Source organism: Rhamphochromis longiceps, linkage group LG19, assembly GCF_057381845.1.
Source record: "Rhamphochromis longiceps isolate RC_006_pf linkage group LG19, R_longiceps_female_GT1.1, whole genome shotgun sequence".
Classification (NCBI taxonomy): Eukaryota; Metazoa; Chordata; class Actinopteri; order Cichliformes; family Cichlidae; genus Rhamphochromis; species Rhamphochromis longiceps.
In genome coordinates, this window is record NC_140575.1 from 32,969,447 (window position 1) to 32,997,358 (window position 27,912).

A 27,912-nucleotide genomic window follows, 5' to 3' on the forward strand; every position below is an offset into this window, starting at 1 on the left:
GCAATGCCATCCAAAAGTCCAAATGCACATCAGGACTGGATTTCTGGTGGTTTTGCATAAAGACAATCAAAGAGTTGAAGAAATGATATGCATAGTATTTCTCTTTTAAAGCGCTGATTGGTAGACTTCTGACCTGATATTTGGAGTGCCTTGAGAAGACGTGGTCTTTCAAGTAGTACACTGAATACAATGCACTTTTTGCACAGTGGATGAATTTCTGGAAGAGAGAAACAAGTAAAAAGGCACCTGAAATGGAGATTGCAATGTTTGTCTACAAGTTCTGAATATTTTCAACTTGTCCAATCTGCAAGCAATCATAATTCTAAACTCTTCTAGTATCTGATAAACCGGTAACCGATTGTCAAAGTAAAAGTTGCATCTTTTGAAATGTGTTGATTGCAGAAAACTTTTACTTTGAAAAGTAACAGTCTCACTTTTCTTTTTACGATTTTCAGTTTCACTATTGCTTGGCAAGTCTTTCCCAAGTGTTTGTAGACAAGCTGATGTCTTTCACGTAACTACTGGCGAGGCTTTTGGTGCACCTCTGTATACCTTTAGTGACCAGTTGTGATCACTAGCTTAACTGAACTATACACTTTTCACTAGTAACCAGTGTTTACTATTGGGTCACCAATCAGTTTCTAGTCTTTCATACATAAGACTTTATCAATTACTTTCACAGCAACTGCTGGCAACCTCTAACAACCACTCACAACTGGTTGAGGAACACACATACTTCACTATCAAACAGAGATTTCCAGGAGGTTGTCAACTGGTCTCCAGGCCTGTGTCTCTAAGGCCAACATAAGGAGTTTTGCAAAACCTAAAACTTCTCACTGGTTTCCTGTTGAACAAGAGGATTTGCCTTCAATGCCATTTCCTATGAACCACCTGTACCCACTTCCATAATCTATCAGCTCTGACAGAAATTCTTTTTTCTGCAGTGATGTGGAAGAGATGGAGAGCCACAGAGCTTCCGTCTCCATCTTCCACCTGACAGGCCCTTTTCGTGGCCTTGCAGGCCCACTCATCTCTGACAGCTCAATAAATTGTACAAGTGGATAACAAATGCATTTGTGTGATGTCCACAACGTACAGAGGCGGGTAACACTCGGGTGCATCAGGAGTAAAGGTCTGCCTCAACGGGAGGAAGCTGCAGCAAATGGCAAGTTTAGCTGGGTCAGTGGAGAAAGCAGAAAAATCGCACCTGGGGACTCTAACACAATAGCACATGCCAGATTTCATTTGATATGATGGCTGGACTGCTGACACCAGTGAACGTTTTAGTCAGTTTCCTCAAGTCCATCACTTTATGGACTCTGAGTTAAAGGGAAACTGATCCATTGCTCTTCTGATAAACCTTTTATTGATTTTAAAACATGACCGTCTCTTTTTTTTTTTTTTTTTTTTTTGCCTGTCCCGTTTGGCTCTTTTGCATCAGAATTGTTGTCTAAAGGCAAAGAAAGATGCCCAACGGATTTACTTTACCAAACTGACCATCCCAGCCTTGCCGTAATGGTCCATTTGATTCACCTTTTATTGTTTATTTTATTTTCACTTACTGAATACGGGACAGACTTGACTGGGGGAAAGAAGGGGAGAAAGAAAGAGGGAAAGAGAAACAGCTGAGAAGAGGGACGGGGGAGAAGGGCAAAAGACAAAAACCAACAGAACGGGCAGAGAAAAAAAAACATCTATCGATCACCTGGATCACCTGCTGAGAAAGAAAAAAGAAAGCAAGCAGAAGAGAACAAGAGTAATAGAATAAACAACATCACAATGATATATGGGAATATGACAGTAAATACTAAATGTTAAACATTATTGTGCAGCACATAAGATCAACAGAACACAGTGTGCTTTGAGGTAGGAGCCAAAAAGGGTGTAGTTTGTGTGACCGTCTCTAACTTTAAAAACAGAGAAAAAACTCATTGGTCAGACGTCACCCCGACACCATCGCTTTGTAAATCACAGGCCTTTTCACGCCGTGCTCCCTTGGAGGAATTTCACTTCTTGTTAAATGAACTAATGGCCCTGAAGCCCATGGATATCCATTTTCTGCCACATGCTCTGCCACTCACGTTGTTCAGCGTTCACCATCCAACTGCTAAAACTGGCTTCTTTGTGTGTGTGTGTGTGGGGGGGGGGGACGACACATACAGTGTACAATAAAAGTAGCTCTGAGTAAAAGCAAGTTTTAAATGAACCCTTGATAAGACTTCTCTGAAAAGAGGCACTTGGTGACTCACCTGTATTAAATGCATAACATAGAGCACATGCTGTCATGACATTGTGGGTGTTATGTGGCTCAAGACCTTTTTTACACCCACCACTCTCCTGAGCTGCTGCCACATGAAGCACAAATGTAGAAAAAGAAAAAAGAAAAGCCGACATGGGGAAGGGAACTAATGATGTAGGCAAGATGAAGTGATATTATACCTACATTTAAATAAAATATGTTCATATACTGTAGATGTACTATTGTAGATACACAGACAACATCAAAGATTTTCTTTCCAGGTGTCCTTTCACTTTATTGGCAGTTTGTTTGTGGTCACTGTCATGCTGAAAAATGAGTTTGTTGATAGTCAGATGTTCTTCAGATAGTACTGATAGTGGATCAAGATCAGATGTTTTGTCTGTGTTCATAATTCCATCAATTTAGGCAAGATCCCTAACACCACTGGATGAAATGTAGACCTAGACATGACAGAGCCTCCACTGTGTTTAATAGATAACTGTCGGCACTCTCTCTTGGATTCTTCCAGATTTTTGGCTAATAACTCTTAGGGAATCACATTGTTGTCTGTCAAAATTTGTTATCTTTGGCCTTTTTGTAGATTTAACTAAAGAAATTGGAACAAATTGTGATTTTTTTTTGCAACAGGTTGCTGGCCAAACTTTCAGTGATATCATTTAAAATGTGTTCTTTGCTAAGTTCTAATGTGTAGGTTCAATGCTTATTAATTGAGTTAGTTCATTGAGTTAAGTGAGTTAGATTGTTAGATTGGAAACATTTGTCTTACTTTCTGCAGAGCATGTGTTTCATGTAAGTGCTTGAAACTTAAATCAAAAGTCATTAAACTGTTGATCCCATCAAATAACAAAATGCATTTTGTTTAAACCTTCAACAGAACCATTATACAAAATATCCATCTTCTCTTTTTTATGTTGAGTGACCGCTCTGCATGAAACAGAAATTGGGAGAATATTATCACTTTTTCTTTTATGAAATCTGAGTGCTAGACTTTTTTCTTGTTGCTTGAAATTTTTAACTATGAACCAATAACACTGCAGAAGCAACAACAGATCCCAGGCATTTTGCTGTTTACATAACAGTGTATTGAGCTGTCAGGGTTTTCATAGGATGTGTCTCTGTTCTCTTAACTCACTGTGAGATGGAGGCTCTTAATCCAGAGAGGTTAAAGCTATAATGGAGCTATCACTACACGACAAGGTAACCAAATGTCAGAAAGAGCAAGAGCAGAATAAATCAACCAAACTCAGCCTTAAAACATGAACTTTTGCCACCCGGGAAACTCAGGATTCAGGTAGTCAGAGTACTGTCTGCAGCTACTTTAAAGTATGTGGGTGTCTGTGCGTGTGCACTTGTATGTGTCTGTGTGTTTAAGTGAAAGGGCCATATCATCAACACATGTAGGACGCTCAAATTTGCATCTCTGAGGAGGTGGAGGTGCCTCTCACAGGCCCTCAGCGCTCATGCGATACAGTGGAGAAGAGGGTGACTGCGACGACGATGAGCCACACTCATTGGGCTGCTGATCCCATGCCAGAATTATAATGTTAATGAGATTATGTTGGGCACCCAGGAACAGAAATCAACCAATTTCACAAATCTTGTACTCTCTTTAAAAACAGAAAGTGCAGTTAGCAGCTCGCAGAATCCTCCACAAACAGGCTGTGAACAGTGCAGCCTCGGCAGGTGGTGTTTATGTGGGTGGTGTTTATGTGGGTGGTGTGGGTGCTTAATATTCATCTAGGATGGCATCCACTTCGAGCCAAGATGGGCTACGGATCCTGACTCCACCTCCTGTGGGTCAGACCTGCTTCCTCACACAGGAAATAACAAGTAGAAAAAAAATGTGCATGTACCTCGCAGTACCCCTATTTTTAGAGCTTATTCCACTGAAAAATACCAAATCTCTTGTCAGCTGTTCGTTTAACCTTGCATGTTCAATGTTTCATATGGCTGTTGTGCAGAATTCTGCTTTTGATTGCAGAATTTGGTTTCTCTGGTCTTTTGCAAGGGGAGGCACAACTGAGCACAGACGGCAACAGACAAAGGCTAGTACTGTCTTTTCAGCCACTGCCAGGATTCAGTACAATTTCACTGATCGTAGCTATTAACAGTTTTTTGTGCTTTCAAGTGATATAATTTCTCAAAATTAAAAAAAAGATTGAGGTTAAAGTAAAAGAAAAAAGTATATTGCATACCAAATGACATATCAAGACTTTTTAATTAGATTCTATTAAATTTAAAGACCCTACAATAATAGGGAGAAAGGCACTATAGTCAGTGGACCCCCTATGAGCAAGCACTAGGTTAGAGTGAGAAGGAAAAAAAACCCTTTAACAGGCAGCCGTCTACCTCAACTGGTTGGGGGCGACAGGTCAACCATATGCCATTCATTTAAACCACCTAGGATCTAATTAGCTTTTCTTAGGAAATTCTTTACCTTTACTTTTATCTCACAGATAAATAAAACAGTATAAAACTTTTGCTTTTGCAGCTACTCTGTGATTCATTTATGTGTGCGAACGGAAACGCTTTCCTCCTCCTTTTGGCTTTTCATCCAGTGTCACTGAGTAGCCATGTGTTTCCTGTCGGTGAGAGATCCTGCTCAGGCCATCCCTCTCCAGCTGGTTTGAGACAAACCTGCTGGAGATGTCTTCATCCTTATGTAAGATAATTAGCCCAGTGATTCAGGGCTGACTGGATTCACACCCGAAAGCTAACAGTTCATCTGTGTTGTGCATGAGGTGGCAGGACTTTCGGGCACAAGCTGTGTCTCCTAGAGATTTATCCAGATCCCCCACTTTGAAATGTCGCTCATGTCATTTGATTCAGAAGAAGGGTGTCGCGTGGAAAAGGAAATCAAATGAATGGACAGATTGCACGGGATGATGAGTCAGAGAAAAGCTGCATTCACTAATAAATGCATTCATATGCGTGTAAACACGTGAGGGGAAAAAATGACTCTCACAGGATACAGTGCATAAGTAGCTGAAATTTAAGCTGAAACCCTGCAATTTCCGGATTTATTTATTTATTTAGTTTTACCCAGACTACCTGCATTATCTCTGATTCACGTGCCTTTATTATAGCTCTGGTTTTAAGAGAGCACGTGATCCATCACATAGCAATTATGTGGTATTGTGAATCAGGTTATAATGTGCAAAATTACACTGAGGTTTGAAGCAATGCGCAAAGAGTAAGAGAGACAGTGGACAGGAGAAAAGAGAAAGGGTTACTGGCAGACAATACCTAACCTCATTTCCCATCACCTCTTTACTTAAGTTCCAGTCACTGATTCAGCTTCATTTGCTTTTCATATGATGATTCATATCATTTTGCTATGTGTCAGTATGATAATCACTTAACTTCAACAAATTACAGTTAATATAATATCTCAGGGATTAGCTAAGAAAGACAAACCTCCCCTTCAGAAATTTAACAAATCAACCTCAAAGATGTAGCAGTTTTAGTGATAGAAAAATAACACATATTTCGAGTAACTGTAAGTTTATTAATCATCGATTCATCACAGGAATAGAATAGGAGAAAATCCAAAGAGTACACTAAAAATAGGTTGAGCCACATTATAAGCAATCGTCTACATTTTCCAAACTTTCATGTTTTACATGCAATACAGGATGTGCCGTATACGTGGAATTGATGTCACAGGAGCTTCAAGCTTGTTACAAAGCAAATTTACCTTTGTTTGTTTTTTAATTTTGCAAAACATATGTAGTGGCTACATCACAGAGTCCAAGCGAGCACTTATCACACATGCAAACTGATGTGCCATTTTCTCGCTCAGCCCTGCAGACTCTGATAACCCATTTTTGCATCTACATTTAGTCCCATTTTTAACTTAAGAGAACAGAAAGGAGACCACAAGCACCTCTCTAAGGCTTTTAGAGCTACAGAGCCCACATCTGCAAGATATTTGTCACTTTGTCGCCTAATTTAGGGTGGGGGTTTTTTAATGGTGAAAAGAAACAGAAATAAAGAGTTAAATAGAAACTAAAAAAATTTTTTTCAAAATCATCTAATTTTGGAGTACCTGGACATTTGTGAAAACCTCATTATCAGCTCCCCAAAGTATACACCCACCTATGAATTAGCACAACTAAATTGCAACTTCACTCTGAGAACCTCTCATTAAGCAATCTTCTACGATTTCATATCCGCGCCCTGATTATAGGTTATGTAACAGTTTGAAAGCAGATATAAAAGTGAAAAAACTAAAAAAACATTTATAGCAGAGTTACACAGAGAGAGGTAATCAAAAGGCACATCTAACCTAGGAAGACATCTCCATAGAAGCCCACTCCCCCCCCACTCTTGTCGACCTCGTCGACCAACTCAGGGAAGTGCGCCCCCACACATACATTAACGGCCTCTCGCACTTCTCGTGCCAGCGATCTTGTTTTCTGATCGTGCTCCTTCAGGGCCTCTTGATTGAGCTGCCAACACAAGGGGCCAAAGGTTAGTCAGAGGATTATCAAGAGAATGGGCTGACATTTTCATGATTTCACACATTTTTCTTTTTAGGCAGGTGCTTATCATAATCTTTAGAGAATGATTTTCTGTGCTCGTGCAAGTAAAGTAAAGATCGACCTCAACTGGCTTATACCCAAGTTTGACTGATTGATTGCAAATAAGAGTGAGGGATTTACCAATATGGAAAAAAAGTGGCTCAATATTCAGTAAGTATGTTAAATACAGCTGCATACATTAGCTCACATTCAGTTCTCTTCATTCATCTGTTTTTAAAGCCTCACTTGAATTCCTTCCCCCGCCTCTCGCAATATTGAAAACTCTATCTGCAAGCTAATACTACTAGTGAGACATAAAAACACACTGTCCATCTGGCATTCGCACGTCAGTGTCTAAGCTGTCTTCTCACACCTCTTTTCACAATAATAACTGCCAACATTTCACCAATCCTAAGCAAAGTATTGTCATAAAAAACATTCTGACATCATTTACAGCGGTGGGAGCTTGATGTGTACTTTCTGCATCCCCCAAACTGGATGTGTCACGCCGCAGCATTACGTACATCCACTGAAAGGACAGATGGCCGTGGTTGGCAGTGTGGTTGAAAAACAAAAATTTGGTGGTTGGCTCAGTTTGGATTATAGATGCCTATAAGTCCATCAATGTAGTCAGATTTACACTACATTTGTTTGGACAGAAAAATCCAAAAAACTCTTGGTACAGTGAAGGTAAGGTTTGTGTAAATTCTCTCTGTGATTTTGCAAGTACAGTGTAAAACATTAAATCTCTATCATTATCTTTATCAAGGTCGGGTACTGGTCGACAACCCATTGTAGTTGCATCCACAGGTCAGGGCTGTATTGGCTGCAAAAGCGGGACCAGCACAAAATTAGGCAGACGGTCACAAGGTTATTCCCAATCAGTGTGCGTGACATGGAATAATGGGTGAGTACCCTTGGTTGATGCTAGCTCACACACAAGCGACATGCTCTAATTTTTACTCACTGATGGGCAGACCTACGTAAGAACTTATGCAGCGTTGGGAATAATTTTTTAAAGGACTCTGGAACTGCCAAAGAATGCAAGGACATGTATTTATTTTTTCTGTGACAGTCCCCCAAAAATCAGGTAATAAAGTATAGTCATTTCTAAAGATCAGGAGTCAAGGACCTCTCAGAGTTTCTATTGGTAAACATGACTGTTTTGGCTGTCGTCAGAGGTTTTTACAAATATGCAGATTTAGTGGAAACACGAATAAGGTGTGCAAGTGTAGTTTCATTTTTCTAAGAGAAAAAAAATAAAACCAGTGTGCCCTGGTGTTACTGTGTCAATCAATCAATCAATCAATATTTTATTTCTATAGCACATTTCAAAAGGACAGTGTCCATCAAAGTGCTTCACACAAGGTAGCAAAGCAGATTACATCAAAGGCAACAAAAAAAGTTAAAAACAATTAAAAACAGTTAGAGTTGCACAACTGCAGACACGGTGGAAGGTTAGGTAACTGGGCGCCAAGTTATTTAACATTTTAAAAGTATACAAAAGGATTTTAAATGATACAGTATTTAACAGGGAGACAGTGTAGATTGGCTAGAACTGCGGTGATATGATCATGCCTTCTGGTGCCAGTTAAGTGGCGTGCTGCGTCATTTTGAACTAATTGCAAACGCTGGAGGAGAGAGAATTGGAGGCCCATGTACAGAGAATTGCAATAGTCTAGTCTCGAAGTAATGAAGGCATGGATAAGCTTTTCAAGGTCTTTATGTGGAATATAGGGCTTTGCCTTGGAGATTTGACGTAGCTGGTAAAAACCCGTTTTCTCAACTGAGGCAACTTGTTTGTCTAACTTGAGTGAGCTGTCCAGGACTACTCCAAGATTTCTAACGGTATAAGAGAGATGGCTGGCATAGGACCCCAGTGTATTAGTTAGCTGGTCCAGGGGAATGGGACTGTCAAAAACAATAATTTCCGTTTTAATTGAATTTCTTGTGTGTACCTGATTGGTCAAGGTCTTGATTTCTTCCAGTGTAGCAGCCTGTTTCTTCATCAGAGCCTCTTGCTGCGGACTGTAATCTGAAGACTGTAACAATACAACAAAGCAGAAAACATGTTGCAAGTGGAAAACACTATCGATTTGTGGTTTTGAAGTGTGTGCGAGCAAATGGGAATGTGCATGTGGTATCAAGTTTGCGATAAAGACTGTTAGCGTGTCTATATAAGCAGTTCATCTGCTCATATGTACCCGTGGGATCTATGGATGCAACCTGAGAGAGAGAATCAATACAGTTAAGTCACAGGTTGCACTTGTCGAGTTAGATTACAGATCCCCCAACTGGACTTGTGCATTCAATACTGAGCCTATGCTGATTAAACAAGTGATTGTGTTATAAATATCTGCAGTAATTAATGGGGAAATGTTGATTAAGTAGATCAACACCAGCTGCAATGTGACCCAAATGTGTGGAGGGATGAAAGTGAGGGGGGGATTTCTGCCATCTAAACTGAGTCGATCTGAGAGGAGCAGAGTGAAATAGCTGAGTCTTTAACCCCGATGCATCATGCCTGAATCTTGATGAGCCAACGGAGGAACAAAAGCAAAGCTCAGTGAGTCATCGACCACACATGGATTAGCTTGTAAACAGCTTCTGAGTAATGGACAAGCCTGGCCTATGGTCAGGGCCCGCTGCACTTTACTCACTGGGTGAAAGCGTGTGTAAGTTTGTGTATGCGTGGCCTGCTGTGAGTTAATGTGTGTGCATGTTCAAGCGTGTGTGGGTGTACCTACAGCTGTGTGAAAGAGAAAGGCTTTAGCATGCCTAGGGTATTATTTTTCCATGCTTTCTTCAAATCTTGGCATTCTTAACAATAGGTACACAGCTAAATTATATGTGATCTGGTACTGGTAATGCGTGAGTACATGAAAATTACTAAAAACAGGGATGTTAAGCTCATTTTACACCGTGTGCCTCATAAAGCCTGCGGTTAAGTGGGCCAGACGAGTGAAACTCCCCTTTCTGTCTATGTTCAACTACACATTAGGTCCCTGCAATAGTACAATTTCAATAATACATCTTAGTTTTCTACATGATAGATGTGTAAAATTACAGAGTGGCTATGGTGGAGAGCTTAATTAATAGGAAAAACTGTAAAATTGTGAAAATAAGGTCTTCCTTTAAATTTTTCAGCCTTCCAGTCAAACATAAGGCCCCCTAGGTTTCTGGCTCTGCAGTTTCAAAGCAATGACCTCTTCATCTGTGAACATAGCAAAACTCTAACCGATCCTTCTCCTGTTTGCCTTTTTTGCAGTATAAGCTTCTTTCCTTTCATGTTTATTTTAGTGCTAGAAAGTACAACAGTTGGCACTCTCACATGGTTTGCAGGGTTATCTCCTGCCAGAATGCCAGCGGTTACTAGCCAACAGTGTGTTAGCAAGTATATAGAAAGCCACAGTAAAACTCAACCTTCAAATTTTATTTCCAGAAGTAGAAAATCCTTAAGGTTTTTACCTTGAAAGAGAGCATTTTTCATTACTAAGTTGCATTGCTGCCAGTGTTGTGTTATTTTGTTATTTTTCCAATGTCATTGCTTTTATCTTCCTTTAATAATAATAAAAATAAAAATATATATTTTTTTACAAAGTAACATTCATGATTTGAATGTCACAGCTTTAGCCTGTCTCAGCCAGTGCCCACAGATGTACAGTAAAGCTGCAACTAAGCTAAATATTTAACTTAGCATAAAAGGCTAAATGTTTAGCTTAGCATAAAAAGCTAAATGTTTAACTTAGCATAAAAGGCTAAATGTTTAGCTTAGCATAAAAGGCTAAATGTTTAGCTTAGCATAAAAGGCTAAATGTTTAGCTTAGCATAAAAATCTAAATGTTTAACTTAGCATAAGACAACAACAGATTACAGCGGAAACAGCTAGCAGGTGTTTGTTTAAAGGTAACAAGAAAGGTTACTAGTGCAAGCCTGTTATAGTTAACTAAAATGAAACTTAAAACTAGATCTTTAAAAAAATAAAGCTTAGCAAATTAACTAAAATAAAATAACAATATAGGGAAAATGTCCTTTTAGTTTTAGTGTTTGTACATTTGGTGAAATTATTTTTCAAAACTTACCTTATGAAGCTTTTTATTGAGAGTCTGGACATGTATCAGACTTTGAGTCAACTGCTCTAAAAAGTTCTGTTTTTAATGTAATATCTGTTCTGCTTTTCTTACATCTTGCCTCTGACATTTGTCCTCAATACACAAATAATTACAAGAACTGAAACTCAAAATAAACTGAACTAAAACCAAAAAGTCAAAACAAAATAAAAATATAAACTAATTAGAATGACAAAACTAAAAAAAAGTCCAGTTACTGATTAATGTAAATTTGAGAACCTCTGTAAAGTGTTTCCCTCATTTTCCTTTTTCTAGGCTACGGTAACCCTTTTTCTGGTTGTAGTGTTACGTTCAGCTTAGCTTTTAGCAAAAAGATGACCACAAATGTCAAACAGTGCCTTTTATTTTGCACACAAACTAAAAAAAAAGTTTGATTGTGTTAGATCACTTTGAAACAACTTCTGTACTCACGGCAGCATTCGACTGACTCGCTTCATCCAGCATCTCAGTGCTCATTGCCTTTTTCAGCCTGAATGAATAAATTTATCTTTAATTAATCATCTTGTACAAAATGTTAAAAATTCAGATCTTCACTCTCGCTCTCTTAATTCTTTTGTCTTTCTAAAATAAATTGTAACTAACTTAGAGTGATGAATAAAACCTGAATGTCGTGAACTTACTTTGCTTTGTCTGTGGACGAACATTTCATATTGGCTTTTTTCTTGTTTTCTTTGGTTTCGCTGCAGAGCAAGACAAAGGGAACATGTGAGGATCTCAAATCTGACACTGAAAAGTGACCCTATAAACACCCTTTCTCCTTTAATCAAGAGTTGTAGGGCTGTGTGTGTCTTATGTGACCTTATCTTTATAGTGAAAGGAACGCTTGAATGCTGTGTTTTTGTGCCTGAGTGGACAGGTAGATGATCAAGCCTGCCTTTGCTTCCCTACTGCTGTTTAAACACCTGCTGGATAATGGCTGTCCTGAGATAACCATCTGCCAGCTGGGGACTTGGGATGATGCACACACACAGATATAACACCATAAGCCCAGCCAAGGACATTGGAAGACCCGCCTGCTGAGGTGATTCATTCATTATTTGAGGTATTCTCTTTGCTAAATGTCAAATATTTCACCTCAAATGGCACACACACACACACACACACACACACACACACACACACAGACTGTCACGGCAAAGTCTGAAGGGGCAGATTGGATGGACTCAGCAAAGCCTTCTGCTCCTTCATGTGCGCATCATGTCCTGAATGTGTTGCATGTGTGCTCACACCTCTCCAGGGTTTTCAGTTCAATGGCGTGCTTCTCCATGGCCATCTCCAACAGTTTGGCTAGTCTCTGTCACAACACAATAAGAAGATGGTGCAGTCACAGTAAGGATGAAGCTCCAACTCATGAGATGTGAATAGCTGTGAGTAACAATGTGAATGAAAATGTTTGCTTCTGTGCAAAAACTGGGGTCAAGCGGATTCTTTATATATAGATTGATTACTATTAGTAACAGCAATCCAGTTGGTGTGTAATTAATAAAGCCTCTGCTTGTCCATGATCCCAAACACACAACGAGGAGAGCCCATAGAGGAAATAGTGACTACATCCTGAATCATGGACATTAATCTGAGGTGAACAGGTAAATATATAACAGAGATTTCAGAGTGAGGAGACTAATGGCTGTAGGGGTGACCAGAGCACACAGAGAAGAGTTTGTCTTTCAGTTGTTACTTTTATAAGCCACTTTGTACTGTAAGGACAGGATGTGAATATCATACCCGTTTGATGCCTTTTAGAAACACTTTACAACAGTAGGAAGGCAACAGCTCCAAACATTAACATTATAGATCTAGTAATAGTGTTAAATGCATAGCATTGTTACCATATAAGCCTACTTCTTTTAACGTTGGAAACAGGCCTCACAGGTATCACCGTGCAAAATAAAAATAATATTTTATTTTTCAAAGCAGATTACGTTTAAATAATATCACCGAACGAGTTCATGATGTCTTATCAGCATCCTGATTTTTACTTAAATTGGGGTAAATCATGTCTTAACTGATTTACACTCACGAGCCACTTTAATCAGCCAATCACATGGCAGCAACTCAGTGCACTAAGGCATGCAGACATGGTCAAAAAAACTTACTGAAGTTCAAACTGAGCATCAGAATGTGGAAAAATGTGATTTAAGTAACTTTAAATATGGAAAGGGTGAGTATTTCGGAAAATGCCGATCTGCCAGTGAGTTTTCTGGGTGGAAATAACTTGATGATGCCAGTGGGCGAAGGAGAATGGCCAGACAGTTTTTAGCTGAAATGAAGGCAATAATAACTCAAATAACGGCTCATCTCAAGCAAGCCATACAGGAGAGCATTTGCAGCCTAAAACTGCACCCGGTGCACTTCTATGAGCTAAGAACAGAAAATGGAGGCTAGAATTTTTATGGGCTCACCAAAGTTGAACAACAGAAGATTGGAAAAATGCTGCCTGGTCTAATGACTTTTGATTTCTGCTCAGATATTTGTTGGTTTGTAGCATAAACAACATGAAAACATGGATCCATCCTGACTTGAATGATGCAGTTGAGGCTGCTACTGGTAGTGATGAAGGTCTGGGGGATATTTTCTTTGCACACTTGGTGGCTGACAATGTCCATCCCTATAGGGATATGTGACCACAGTGTGATCGGCATGGTTGCCTCCCACGGGATACCGCACAATGTCGCAAAGCTCAGATGATCTCAAACTGGTTATTGGTTGAACATAACAGTGAGGGAGATCATGGATGTGCAGCTGAGACATCTGAAGCTATTGTGTCATGCTATCATGTCAGTATGGATTAAATGTCTTTTTGAATCTATTACAAGACGAAAATATGAAGGCAAAAGGACGTGTGTGCCTTATAAAGTGGTAACTGTATTCATATAATCAAGAGACATACGTGTCATGTTTCTCTGGACTAATGTTTCTGTCCAACTGAGTTAGTATAACCCTGATAGCCAATCTCCTTTATCTCCTAATTCACCGTCTTCCAGCACACATAGAAACGATGGCTTTACAGTATTTAGTGATTATACTTGTCTGGCTCATGTTTGGTATTTGGGCAGGTGGAACACAATAGATTTGATTGGAGTTGAAAACAGCTGCCTGTGTCACGTAGCGAGTAAGCCACTGAACAAACACGGTGTTTTGTGAGTCATAAAACCAAAATAATGAGCAGATAAGATCCTGAAATATTCCATAGAGCTGAGGGGACCTTTCACTTGCAGCAGTAATCATTTGGTTCACTGTTAATTATGACAGTATTGATTAGTGCGCCTTTAAGCACAGTATCTGGCTGCAATGTGTGTAATGTGTTTATTGTCACCTTCAGTGTCACTAACCTCTGTTGCACACTGCTCCTTCTTCTTCTTCATCTGATCATACTGCTCAGCAAACAGTGTTTTTATTTCAGACGTCATTTTTTCCTTCAGCTCCTGCACCCGCTCTGTCTTCCCATTGGACTCAGGGGTGTTGTCACCTCCCCTGGTGAAAAAATAACATGACACAATAAATCAGTATGTGTGGGCAATACAGTTTATTGACTAACAGCCACTGCCCTTCATAGCTGACAACCATGAGCTTCCAGAAAATACTATACAAAATGCTTATTTGGCCTTTAGTAACACTTGGTTTGCTCTGACAGCTCAGTGACAAACACTGCAGACACTCATTTTCTTCATCCTCATCTTAATAGTCAGTGTCAGCTAGAAACGCACATTAACTGTAGCTGTACTCCTCATGTTTCTAAATATAGTCTTATTAATCCAAAAACAGCAACATTATTAGTGAGTCACTATTAATTTGTGGAGATTTGAGCGCTGCTTTGCAGGAAACAGGACTGTCTCCTTCCAGCGGGATAATCAAAAGCTCTTTTGTCAAGCACCCTAGCTAAAATATATAGCTGCAGATTCACTCTGGAAAGCTCTTTGAAAACAAATTTGGGAAGGAAAACATCCCCTTACTCTTTTTTCTTCACTGAAACCTTCTTCTTGAGGGCCTTGAAAGAGTCGGAGTATTTCTGAATCAGATCCTCGCCTTTTTTCTGATACTTCTTTTCTAATTCTTTTATCTCTTTCTCCTGACGCTTGATGACCTTCTGATAGCTCTTGTGCTGTGTCAGTTCTTCAGTAGTCACAGTCGAAGGCTCTGCAGCACAAACACAAAGGGGATTTTTTTTTGTGGAGTCTTCTTACTTTTCAGCACTGGATATGCAATTATAATGAATCTATTCAACAAAAAATAACTCTAAATTGTTCTGTATTATCCTTGTCAGAGCGCTTTTATCCAGAGTGTATTGACAAAAGGAAAACTATGATGAGTGCAGCACATGAAGTGCTGCAGTGTTACCTTCACTGCCCGTCTGCGGCTGAGATGAGTCACCTGATCCTGCAGACTCGGTGGTTGCAACTGTTGGAGAGGGAACGGCCGCAGCAGAAGGCGCTTCAGCAGGTTCTGCAGCTGCACTGGCTTCCTCTTTTTTATCAGATGTAGGTTCGGGGTTTGTGCAAGACTCGGTGCTCGGTTCTTCTTTGGCTTCAGGAGCCGCTTCAGGCTCCGGGCTTGCTTTGGTCTCCTCGGGTGAAGGAGAGGCTTCAGGAAGGGTTTCAGATCTGGAGCTTCCTGTATCTGGTGCTGCATCGGCTGGGGCTTCATCGAGAATTTGAGGGGTCTCTGCCTTGCTTTCTTCCTCCTTTTTAGCTTCTTCTGCACCAGCTGCTGGTGGAGACTGGTCAGTGGCATCAGCGGGCGGTGTAGGTTCGGATGCAGCTTTTTCTAGAGGAGGAAGTGATTAAATGCACCTTCAAATACACCAGCATTGAGACCAATTGTGTGAGCCACAGACAAGCTCAAAATCTTTGCAATGCAAGATCTGAAGTGTCATCCTCTAAAGCTTCATTACCTGCAGCAGGGGCTTCACTTTCTTTAGCTTGGTCTGCGGGAGGCTGGGCTCCAAGAGGCAACTCATAGGGAGACACATAGTCAGAAGATGACTGTGGGGGTAAAAGAAGAAAAGGACAGGAACATAACAATCTAGCAAGTGGTTATATTCCAGGAACTCAATTAGTGTTGTTAGGATTTACTGGAAATCCAAAGGTATTGCTGATGATGTTTTTTCTCTCTTTTTTTACCTGTTTGGGAGGCTTTGTGGTCTTCTCTGTGCCTTTTGTTGGATTAAATAAGGCATCTGTGAAATCTGCAAAACAAACCATTTTAATGAGTGTACAATGATTTATTCTTAAACCAAACATAAGTGTGGGTACGAAGACAAAGAAGAAAACAAAAATGCTTCCAAACTACATTAGTCTTCTCTTCTCTAACTGTCACTCTGGCAACAAGGATTCACTCGCAGCAGAGGTTTTCTTCTTTTGCAAAAACACAAAGTAAAAGGCTAAGCACCCGCAAAGGCAGCAGGGATGTAGTCCTTGACCTCAATGTACACAAAGAGAGCAGGCAGAGTGAGGGGCATGTTGCTCTCACTGCGCAGGCAGATGTGGTGGAAGCCTGCAGGACATGAAAATAAAACCTTGGTGAAATAAAAGCAAGGCAGCAGCTTGCCTGATGCAGAAGCTGGTTAAAACAAGCTGGCAAATGTTCTGAGGCCTAGAGTGATTCATTGCTTTAATTATGTATATTATATGAAGTATGAATTCAAATATTCTCAGCTTCGCTGACCTGACTGGATGGCATCAAGAGGGATGATTCTGTGTCCCACAAATTTGCCATTCTCTTCATGGACAACGATTCTTAAAGATGCCAATTCTGGCAGCAAGATCTAACCATGTAAACAACAACAGATATGTTAGTGACACATCATTTCATTCATTTATTCATCAAGGAGCCAGAATTTCTTGTAATATTTTAAAGTGGTCTTGAGTATGATTTCTCCAGGCTTTCTGAATTTCTTTCAACATTTTTCTTTGGACACCGGCTGCTTTTTAACTCCTTTTCGATCCTGTCCTTGTACCTGGGCATTTTCAGAGGAATGCTTTTGTGTGTATATGTGTTTTTGTTAAGATGCTTAACACTGATGTATAAACCATTCAAGCATAATACAGGTATCTAACTCAAGGTGTGAAAAGGATGGAGGAGGTCAGGAGGGAGGTGCAACATCTGGTAAGCATCTAAATGGCAATGGCTTCATTTTTTTAGCATGACAATGACCCCAAACACACAATAAAACACTATCAGTCTTGAACCTTCATCCCTACTAAAGCAGTGTGGGATCGTCTTAACAGAGATCGGAACAAAAGGCAGGCAGCATCCAAAGAAGAGTTTTGAATGTCCTTCAAGGAGCCTGAAGAACTATTCCTGTCAAAGAGAGTTCAGGATGTGATGAAGAAAAATGGTGCTCATACCAAATACTGACTTTCAAGCTCATTATAATTGTACAAGCTCTGTTTTTGCCTTCACATCAAAATATGAAGACTGAGGAGTGGCTGAAAATGTTTACATGGTATTTTATTCACCTTCTCAAAAACAAATGGCTCTTCATTCCACACTGGATTAATGGCGTTGGGTGTCGTGGACCACTTGGTGCGGTATTTCTTCTTAGGGTCTCCTGGCAGCCCAATCACTTCCACCTCAACCCCTGTTTTTACATTCTTGTCAGCCAGAAACTGCCCCGAATAGATCTATGGAGACAAGTAGATATGATTGGACGACTTATATATACAAGTCTGGACTTTTGAACAGCTGGACTCCTATATGAAGCAAATTATGTTTTTATTAAGATATCACACAAGGACAACATGGACAAACTTCCCAAAGCCAAAACAGCCATCTGTTATACACATACTGCACTAATTCTTCATGAGTTTCTCTGCATGCAGAATGATGAAAAGATGGAGCTTGAAACTCAATTACTCTGACATTCAGCTTCCACAGATAATAGGAGCCCACACTGATGGTTAAAGAAAGAGACACTCTGTAATAACAGGGTCGTGAACCTGCCTTGATGGTCAGTGTGCTCGCCACAACGGTGTCAATCCTGTCACAGAAAGGGTCAAACTTCTTGTCATTGCGACGCATCACATCGTGCTTGAGGAGGTAGCCCGTTCGGCCATTGAATTCAAACAGGGCCATGTTGAGCTGCATGGGGAAATCTGTAAGTGAAACACAAACAGCCCATTCACGCCACTTGTCTTCAGCTTAAAGGGAGGCAGCGAACAGAGGCCTGTGCAGCACAAAAAGGTGCAACACTGACCTGCTGTGGCGAATAAACAGAATAGATTTTAAATGACTAAAACACACAGTGTCATCAGTGTGTCAGAAAACTGTATTTAAACAGGAACGGTAGACGGTTCCAAACATTCACAAAGGGTATATTTCTGAGCATTTTAAAGTGTGATATCTCCATTTTTACCCATCGTCTGGTAGTTGAGCGCCACCATCTGGCAACCAACGTTCCAAAAAGGTTGGGGATTGTAGTTGGAGGAGTCCATTCTTGTTCCTTTGGGGTAAATCCTGCTCATCTGCCTCTTATTATATCTTAGGTAGACAGTTAGGGAATCATTTATTTATATTTCTGTGTCCCCCCCCCCCCCCCCCCCCCCCCCCGACCCCAATAAACTGAATGCATAGAATAAATTTGTCGTATACTTAAATGGTTTTCATTTTTGTCGAGCATGACAGCATGTGATGCACTCCTAAAGGATACTCAACAAATTCAACGGCACTCTTGGCGATCATTGCCTCCCCTTTGGTCTCCACAAAAGAAGAGATGACGTAACTCTTGTTTTTCTCTGTGAAGGGAGAAGAAAATGACACGTTACCAAGGTTACATCGAGTTGTACCTGTTTTGTTTGAATTTAGGTTAAATTTGTTGTTTGCAGACATACTTCTGGCATTTTCAAAGGAGATGAATTTGTTGGGCTGGATGTAGTTGACTATGGATGACATGGCCTCATATGCTGTTACTTCTTGTCCAGCTGTGCCCTGCGGGACGTCAAAAGGAGGTTAACTTATATTTGGACTCTCCTGGCTGGAACAAATGATGTAAAACAAGTATTTACCTCATCTGATGTCTTCATTTTCTCCTCATCCTGTTCCTCTGTGTCTTCTTGCTCCTCATTTTCCTCCACAGTTGCTTCCGGTTCTGGTGAAACACATAAAAACAGTGTCAGTGACACCTGGAAATAAAATCACACGTCTAAATCTGGAGTATAACTGAATTTGCCTTGTGGTTTTTCATTTTCATCTTGATTCTCCGGGGTGGTTGCTGCTGGGTTGGCCTCATCCTGGGAAGTGGCGTTCGGGGCCTGGGCATTCGTAGCTGCGGCTGCGGTCTGGTCAGCGGCTGCTGCGGCAGTTTTCTTATTCTGGGCCGGTTTCTCATGGCTGCCCTTCTTGTTCTTGATGAGGATCTTACCCAGGAGCTCAGACGGGCTGGGGATCTGCTGGCCCGGCTTCAGCTGAATGTTAGAGACACAAACAAGAAGTTTAAACAATGACAAAATCGATTATATTCAGAAAACATCAAACTTATACTCTTACTTTTGTTTCAGAGGGATTTACATCAAAGTTGTTTAATGTTCAAAGTGTCATTGCTAAATTTAATCAACTTAGTCTGTTTTTTGTTTGGCTGTTGAGCATGAAACAAATGTAGTCTGTCATTAAAGGAAAGCTGTTTTGAGTGGAAAGCAATGGCCCTCATTTATTAACATTGCATATGCACAAATACGTGTAATTTAAACACAAAAGTTAAATAAAAAATGAAATGAATGGCTGTTATTGACAGGTTAACTTAAAAAGACATTCACATAGTGGACTATATGGTATAGCCATACTCCTATTACATCTTCCTATTTCTTTGCTATGCAGTTTTTATTTATTATCCTGGGCTGCGTTTTGGAGAGACTGTTTAGTATTTTAATTAACAGTAAAATACAATAAAACTGTTATTATTATTATTATTAATTTATTTACCTTTTTTTATTTTGCCTTTTGCTCAATTTTCAAAAACATACTCCTCCAAATTTTCAGAATTACAATTAAATTAAAAAAAAAAAAGAAAACAAAAAAGAATACAAAATAGTAAATGGAAAGGTGCAGACTTTAACCTTTTTCTTCTACACATAATCAACAATAATAGCTATTATTTTAATAGTAGTAATAGTAGAAGAATTTGTTTTAAAAGCTTGTGTTTAATTTTCCTAAGACAGTCAGGTCATCATGTGATCATATGCATGGCCACAGGGACTGCTTGACCTTCTAAAAGAAAAAAGCATTCAGGCATTTGGATGCATCGAAAACCTGAATGCATCCTCTACATTAATGTTGCATTCACTGACATTACCTCACTTCAATAATTTAGCCCAAATACCATCATGAAAGCTGCCTTTATTGTCTGCACACTGATAAAAAGCCGGATGGTCACTCTCCCATTTAGCTTGTTGCCTTTACTTAAACCTTTTTAAAAACAAACAAACAAACAAACATAAAATTAACAACATATAAAATAAACATCTTTTTTTTCATACTTCAAAAATTGAGGCCTGGATTCAAACTGTCTGCTGACCTCCTTTCTAAAACACTGGTTTTGTCCCTAATACCATCTAAGATAGTTAAACAGACACAGCCTCAGGAATATAAACACATGCAGGCCTAAGAGGAGCTGACAGAGTTTGTTTCTGGGAATCTGAGAGGTTCTTACAGCAGATACAAGACAGAGGACAACAAACACACCAGTGAAACTTGAACTTTGCCATTTATTGCCTTCATGTCGTTGTGATTAAATAGCGAAACTCATCCGAGTCACCCAGCGTAGCATGATAGCATCTAAACTTTATCTGTTATTTTGACAGCTGGCTGTGCTGCAGCAGTGTACTCACTCACAGGGTATTTGTCCAGTGGCTCTGTTAACAGGGCATCACCAAATATGGTTTTGCAGTAGTTGGCCATCTTCTCCTGCTGTTTCACCCTGGAAGAAATCACATTAATGCCTGTTATTATTCGTGATACGTGCATCAGAACAGCAGCATTAATGGCATGTTATGACACGGCTTTATTTAAAGCTCGGCTCTTACGAGTCAACGTGGTTCTCGAAGGAGAGGATAACGGGGTACTGTGAGGTCTTGAAGGCGCTCTCTGCAATAGCCTCTATCACGTCCTGTCAAGTGTCACAAAAAGAGGCCTTTTAGCTGTTATTTTGTAAAAGTGGATTTTTACTTTTGGACTTAAATTTAAAGAAATGAAACTGGCAATAGCATATTAGAAAACTTCAAGAAGTTAATGAGACGCAGAGCAAAAAAGAAACAAGCTCACTAAAATAAAAATTATGAAAACATGAACATTGTGTCAAACTGCAGAGGTGTTTCTTGCAGAGGCTGTGATGTTGCTGAACTGAACCTGCACGTTGTGCCTCGGCCTGGGGCTGTTCATCTCCTGCTGCCCTTATATGGAAGTGTTGAGTGTAAGAGAATGGCCTATCAGTGTGTTTGTGTGTTACTGTGTACTTACACTTTCGTGTTTCGAATGTGCTCTTCAGCATGAATTAAAGATAAGTGTGAGCAGCTTTTTGGTGTGCAAGAAGCTTAGATGTTGCACATTCAAGATGTGCTGGCAGGAAAATGGTGACGGTCATTTACTTGGACTCAGCCGTCGCTTTCTGATCACAATTTTTAACACCAAAAAAATAATACTAGAAATTTGAATATTAAATTTGTTTATCGTTACCATTCTTTCCTTTCTGTAAAGGCTGCAAAATATTAGAGTGGACCCTTTACGTTTTTCCTTATCTTCTATACTATATAGAAGACAAGAAAAGATAATAATGTAGGTGTACTTAACTACATCAGCTCTATGCACTGGTGGATGGTCATTAGTTGTGGCCAAAAAATTCCAGTAACCCCAAAACTAACATTTCAGCACGACATTAAAAAGGTGGGAATATTCCTAATATGGTAATGTGAACAGTTGCAGAGGAAAAATTTCAAATACTTGGAGGGTGGGAGACTGAGGGCACATGAGTATGTTCAACAACCTTGAACAGGATCTCAGTGGTCATGGTGAAGCCGTGAGTAATGATGGGCTCTTCATCTGGAGGTTTACCCTTCCAGCAGTCCAGCTCCAGGCAGCGGCAGCCGGCGAGCAGACACTGGCGGTACATCTCTGGGGAGGACACGCCCGAGAACTGACCAGCTGCACAGGGAGAGAAAAATGAAAAATAAGGCACATTGTTAAGCAGCATCTTAAAGAAATCATATCCATTTCTCTCTTTTTTCTGACCTGTTAGGTATGTGTTGTGTGACGACTTGACGAAGTAGTGAGGTATGGGTTGGGTCATGTCTTGAGACTTGGCCAGACTGTCTTGCATGACCACTGATGTCTCTGGACCCATCAAGTAGAATAAAAGACCTTCTGGAGAAATCAAACCTGGAGATGGGAACAAGAGACCATTTGAAGCAAAAACATAAGGAGGGTGATTGTGCCCATTATTCCATCCTCAGCATAGCAAAGTGACCACCGCTGAATCTCACCTCTGTTAGAATTATTGGACAGGGGCTCATACTTGTCAATCAGTGCCTTGATCTGATCTTGCCGGAGACGCGGAAACAGTTCCTCATTCAGCCGAGAGTCTCTCTGCTTCTCATTGAGGAACTTGGTGAAATTCTCCTTCGTCATGGTGGGTTTGGTGGAGCTGGAGGGCGGGGCACAGCGAGACAATCACATCTTGGACTTGCACTTACTTCAGGCTGCAGTGTTTTGCCTGAATATTATTACCTTTGTTTCTGATATTCTTTATTACTTGCTGTATGGGTTTGGATACATGCGTGCGTATGTGCAACTAATTTATGCAACTTATGATTGCACTGCTGTCCTTCTTGGCCAGGACACTCTCTTAAAACAGATTTTTTTCATGATTAAATACAAGTAAATAAATAAATAAAAGCATCAGCGATGCCCATAAGGTTCCTCATCCCCATCACGGCCAATTTCCTGCCATTTTAGCTCAGGCAAGGCTGCTGAGGCACGAGCTGGAGCACAGACTGGCAGTGCAAGACCAGCATATTACATGAGGCACCTCTAACTTTAGTTTGTCAAACTAGGACAATTTTTTGCTTCATACATTTTGAACAGACAATGACATCATTTTTGAAACGAGTAGATTTAAACACCAGATGAAGAAGGTTTACCACTAACCATTAAATTTATTATTATTTATTTATTTTTTGCTTGACAATTTGTGGAAGTTTCAAAACGTAAATGCAATAACAAACTAATTATGAATAAAGCATAACTACAGCTACAGTAGGTGTGTGATATTCAGGCTGTACAATGATCAGTTAAGGACACTTCTACAGGTTACTCACTAGGAAGTGAAGATCTCATAGATCTCAGGCCGAGGACAGAGGTGTGTCATAAAGCTCCTGAAGGCAGTCTCAGTGAAAACATCAGGCTTAATGGTGTCATACTGAAGAACAAAACAAAATGTGCAGACGGGTTGTCAGAAAACCGCAAACTGTTTTCATTAAGTTAGATAAGAATAAAGTCCAAATTTAAAATGTATTTCCACTCGAAAGGAGATTTATTTTCTGACCTTTCCTTTGGGGAGCTGTGCTGCTGCCAAAGCACTTTCTACCCTCTTTTTATCCGCAGGGAACATCTTGTAAATACTGAAAAAACATAGTGAACAACTGAGTAGGAAACACAGGTATCTGCTGAACAAATGAACCAGTATGTGGTTGTCCTGAAACTTACTGTTTCACTGGGATCTTCCCATCTTTGTTGGTCTGAAGAGAAAGCCGGACATATCTAAGATTTAATAGTATTTCCATTAGAATTCCCAGAGCACGTGTTATCCAGCGCATGATGTGATTGCATGGTATTATGTTCCCTCATCATCTAGAAGCTGTAGATTACGTGATGATGTTCACTTACATTTTATCCAGGAAGACCTGCCTGCACGCGTTGTTTCTTGCAGCGTTGTAGGTGATCGCAAGAATGTCGTCCGCCCAGTTCTAATGTGCATTTTTTTTAAATTCACAAAAATAAACAGAGGTGCTGCATGAAATTCGGTGTCTGCATGAGTTTGGCTTAAAAGGTCATAAGCGTCTATGCACAAGCTCACCACTAGAGGGTGTTGATGCAGAGTTAGGTTAGGAGATGAGAGCAGTGAATGTTGTATTTGAACAAAGCACTATTGAGATTTCATTACAGCAGATTAAATCTGGATGTTGGAGTCACAGAGTCTAATTTAGACTGAAAGGGAGGGGTCGGAGGGGTTGGGAGGGAGAAGAAGCAAAGGCTCCAGTGGTATAAGGGCTAGAGGCCTTTGGCTGTGTTTGAACAGTCAAAGGGGAACAGCTGCTACACAGATACAGCAGTTTATTACCTGTGTCACTTTTTCCTTTGAGGCAAAGAAGTTATGATAGGTCAGGTTCACCGTGTCTGGACCCGAGACGATAGTCAGGGTTTTGGCGAGATGGTTGCTGTCCGGGAAATCCAAATTAAACACATTTCGGACCTTTGGGTGCTGTGGACAAATAAAATGTATTATTTCATGTTTTAGCTGACTAAACAAATCTAAATCTGCAGCACTTTGCTGTCTGCACAGATTGGACACCTGAAAGGTGCTTCGACACATGCAAATATGCTGACCAGCATATGCAAACATATGCACAACACACTGAGAGTCGCGCACTTGCTTATATATACGCACACACAAGGCGGTCATGAAGAGCACAAGCACACATGTGCTGCCTTCCTGTGTATGATGCTTTACAATCACCTCTCTATGCACGCCTGACGTCAGCATTGGAGCAGCTTTCCCAAAAAGTCCTAAGGGACCAAAAGATGAGGATGTGCTTTCAGCAGCACCCCATCTGTGATGATGCATTCTCCCTAAGGAGAACAGATTTTTCAGATTTCCCTCCCGTAAGGGATGATGACAGCTGCATAATGCAGCTCTCTGCGGAGGCCAGCGAGGAGTGGGAAAAGAGACGAAACTACAGCTGACAGCTTTGGAGCTCACTCGAAACTCGCTCACAGAAATCTCCCGCCATGACTCAGCCTGTCGTAGGGTGTGTGTTTATGTTTGTTTGCGTGCCAGTGCATCTGTGTGTTTCTGTGGAGGAGTAGCCTGGGTTCATGCGTCCACGGCGCTTTTTTCTCTCTCTTTGCAATGCAAATATGTCTGTCAATATTAATGGACAAACAAAGGACTCGACAGATATATTTGCATGCTTGGAGAGATTCCTCCACACAGAGCACAATCATTAAGCTCAATTAAATCAAAGTGAACGCCACAAATTAAATAATACAAATGGACTTACTTTGGGAAGTTTTGCATATTTTCCTGTTCTGGTATCTCTGATGGTAGCAACATCCAGGAATGTTGTCTCCTAGAAACAAGAGACAAGAAATCATCGTGGATACTAAATTCAACGTGTAGGCACCATTCCAGATATGGATTAGATACAACTCACCCTTTAGCAAAGTAGAAAAAAAAACACGTTGCCCATCAGTAAAATAAGTGAGTTAATAAACAAGCTATTTAAGGCTGGGAATATTGTAGGGCTGTTTTAACCTATAAATGAGTAAATAAATGCCAAGTTCATTCTGATATTTTTACAAAGTAGGGATAGCTTGTTGTTTCCTGTTCACTTTCAACAGACAATACATCTGTAATAGCAGCAGTGATGGGGTGGTCATGAAACATGGTTACTTAACAATATTGTGTGTTGATCATGAGGAGGGTCAGCGTGCCAGAGGTAGATATTACATTTTTCTTCTGTTATTACCCGTAAACAAATTAGATGGTTTTTGGGGAAACTGTGACATTTAGCTAAGCATGTTTCCCAGTATTATAGCTAATACTGGTGTAATTACAGAATTATTACTTGGTAATAACTAAATCTCTGTTATTATTGATCCGCAAAGTGCTACTTAAGGATTTTTGTTTGTTTGTTGAATGTATTCTCTTATTTATTATATTTTATATTATATTTTCCTGACTCTATTTATTTTTTTCCTTTTTCCATTTTGTTTTGTTTTCATCTGAGGCGCATCATCAGGGGGAACATTTGAGAAGCTATTATGAAAGATATCACAAGACAAAGTGAAGAACATGTAGACATCACAGTCACAATAACAATATGATTTCCTATATCACTGCCTCCTGCTTTTAGTTGTGGTGACCAGTATGACCAAATTAAGAAAAAGAAAGCAAAGACATTTCTTTTATATTATTTAGTTTTTTGAGCACCTGTAATTTTTTCAGCCAACATTTGCTTTTTACACCTATTTTATCTTAAAATTTAGTTTTGGTTAACTGTGGTAGCACATTTAAAGAAGACCTTGCCTGTTTAGTGAGAAGAGAAAGAGAGATGAAGAGTAAACACAGCTAGACACCTTCATTGAGTGCATCACAGTCCAGCTGCACAGCACAGTAGGACAGTGAGCCCACATCAGCACTGATCGATAATCTATACAGACTGCTGAGGCCAGAAGGTGGTGAATGATGCGCTTACATATCTCACACCTTTAGCAGATCCTAATCACATATATTTTACCCACACATCAGAATGCTGCTGGCTTTTCCCCACCTTGCTTTGGTTAATCCAGTAGACGAAAAACCCTTTTGGATCCATCTTCATGGTGACAGGAACGGTTTTGGTTGAGTCCTTGATAGAGACAAATTTATTCAGTACTTCTTGTATCGAGCTGATTGACAACAGTAGTCATCTAAGGGTAGTGTGCATCATAAGATGAAGACCGTACAACATTATAGAGGAATAATCTTTGACGTGGTTCTGGTAATTGTTTGAGATGGAACCCGTGAAACAGAGATGCTTTTTGGCGATGTGCCGATACTGAACCTGATATTTAAACTGCATTTGTAGCTATATTTAAGTTATTAGATAAGAAATTAATGATTAGTGTTTTAAAAACAGATGAGAACCATGTAATTTCACAGAGAAGGCTGTATTGCTCACAGGAGAATGAAAATAAGCAACACTTACTGATGTATATTTAAACTCCTAATCACTCTGGTTAATATTCAAGAATCAACAGCTTAATTTTTTTCAATATTCACTCACCTCTGACCACTTGGTAAACCTTTCTCCTTTGACCAGGTAGTCTTTGATCTCTGGAGGATCCAGAAAGTATCTTTTCTTATTCATTTTGTCCTTCTAGAGTGGACTTTGTTTCAGTTAAATAGCCTATTATTGCTAAAATATATCCACTATCTGATTCTCCACCATGGTCAGAACTATTAACCAGCTTATTCCAACACTAGCAACCAAAAGATGCACTAAACTGGAACTCTGCTGACCTGCCTGTGTCCAGGACGCACCCAAGAAAATATGCATTGCAAATTAAGATGAAAAAAAAGAAAAGAAAAAAACAGGACTGAAGGTTAATCTGTTGCCCATAAAATTACAGTTTATATATGTAAGATAAAGGTTACATAAGTATATGATTCTAACTGTCATTCACTTAAAGTAAAAGCATTCACGTGTTTATAAAATAAAAAGATAAAATAATAAAAGGCAGAAATTAGATATTTAAAACTCTTTTTTTAACATCCAGCTCCCCCATTAACTGTTGCTGTGACAACAATAACTGAAATTGCTTTTTACTGAGGAAATAGTTCCTTTAAAAAGTGATAATAGGGTAATCCTCTGGGTTCTAAAAAGTGACAAAGTTTTTAAGCCCCAAATGAATTCATAAGTGGCATAATGGCAAGACACAACTGGAGATAATGAGGATTTGCTTTTCTTTTAGCTTCCATGAATTGACACTTGGTTTGTTAATGAGTTCCTTCTTTACACAATGATTTTGAGTTAGCATTATTTATATCAGCATATCACATTATGTATGCCTCAAACTATAGTTGAAGCAGCATCTGTTGCACTAAGTGTTTGATTATTTCTGCTATATGTTGTGAATAAATGCCTGATCTGATCACATACTAGTGCTTAATTTTGCATTATTGGCTAAATATTTTATGAAATTGTGACCTGTCCAGGGTCACGGTGTCATTTATTACTCAGGGCAGTGCTGT

The 27,912-nt window shown here is 39.8% G+C and overlaps 1 protein-coding gene across 1 annotated transcript; it reads right to left on the reverse strand.

Moving 5' to 3' along the window:
* Positions 1 to 5,755: 5,755 nt before the first annotated feature.
* plcb2 (phospholipase C, beta 2) lies at positions 5,756 to 27,028 on the reverse strand. Its single transcript, XM_085390746.1, has 32 exons — positions 26,945 to 27,028; positions 26,450 to 26,527; positions 25,178 to 25,246; positions 24,238 to 24,378; positions 23,784 to 23,863; positions 23,604 to 23,657; positions 23,443 to 23,518; positions 23,216 to 23,316; positions 22,382 to 22,542; positions 22,131 to 22,277; positions 21,886 to 22,043; positions 20,930 to 21,012; positions 20,739 to 20,823; positions 19,081 to 19,315; positions 18,917 to 18,999; positions 18,743 to 18,839; positions 18,562 to 18,646; positions 18,268 to 18,392; positions 17,856 to 18,007; positions 17,372 to 17,536; positions 16,578 to 16,677; positions 16,302 to 16,406; positions 16,034 to 16,098; positions 15,805 to 15,895; positions 15,252 to 15,677; positions 14,867 to 15,050; positions 14,246 to 14,387; positions 12,143 to 12,207; positions 11,534 to 11,593; positions 11,325 to 11,382; positions 8,742 to 8,825; positions 5,756 to 6,711 (listed from the first exon to the last, which is right to left on the reverse strand). Exons 1-32 carry the CDS (start codon positions 27,026 to 27,028, stop codon positions 6,544 to 6,546), a joined length of 3,807 nt encoding a protein of 1,268 aa, XP_085246872.1. The 3' UTR covers positions 5,756 to 6,543.
* Positions 27,029 to 27,912: the final 884 nt, after the last annotated feature.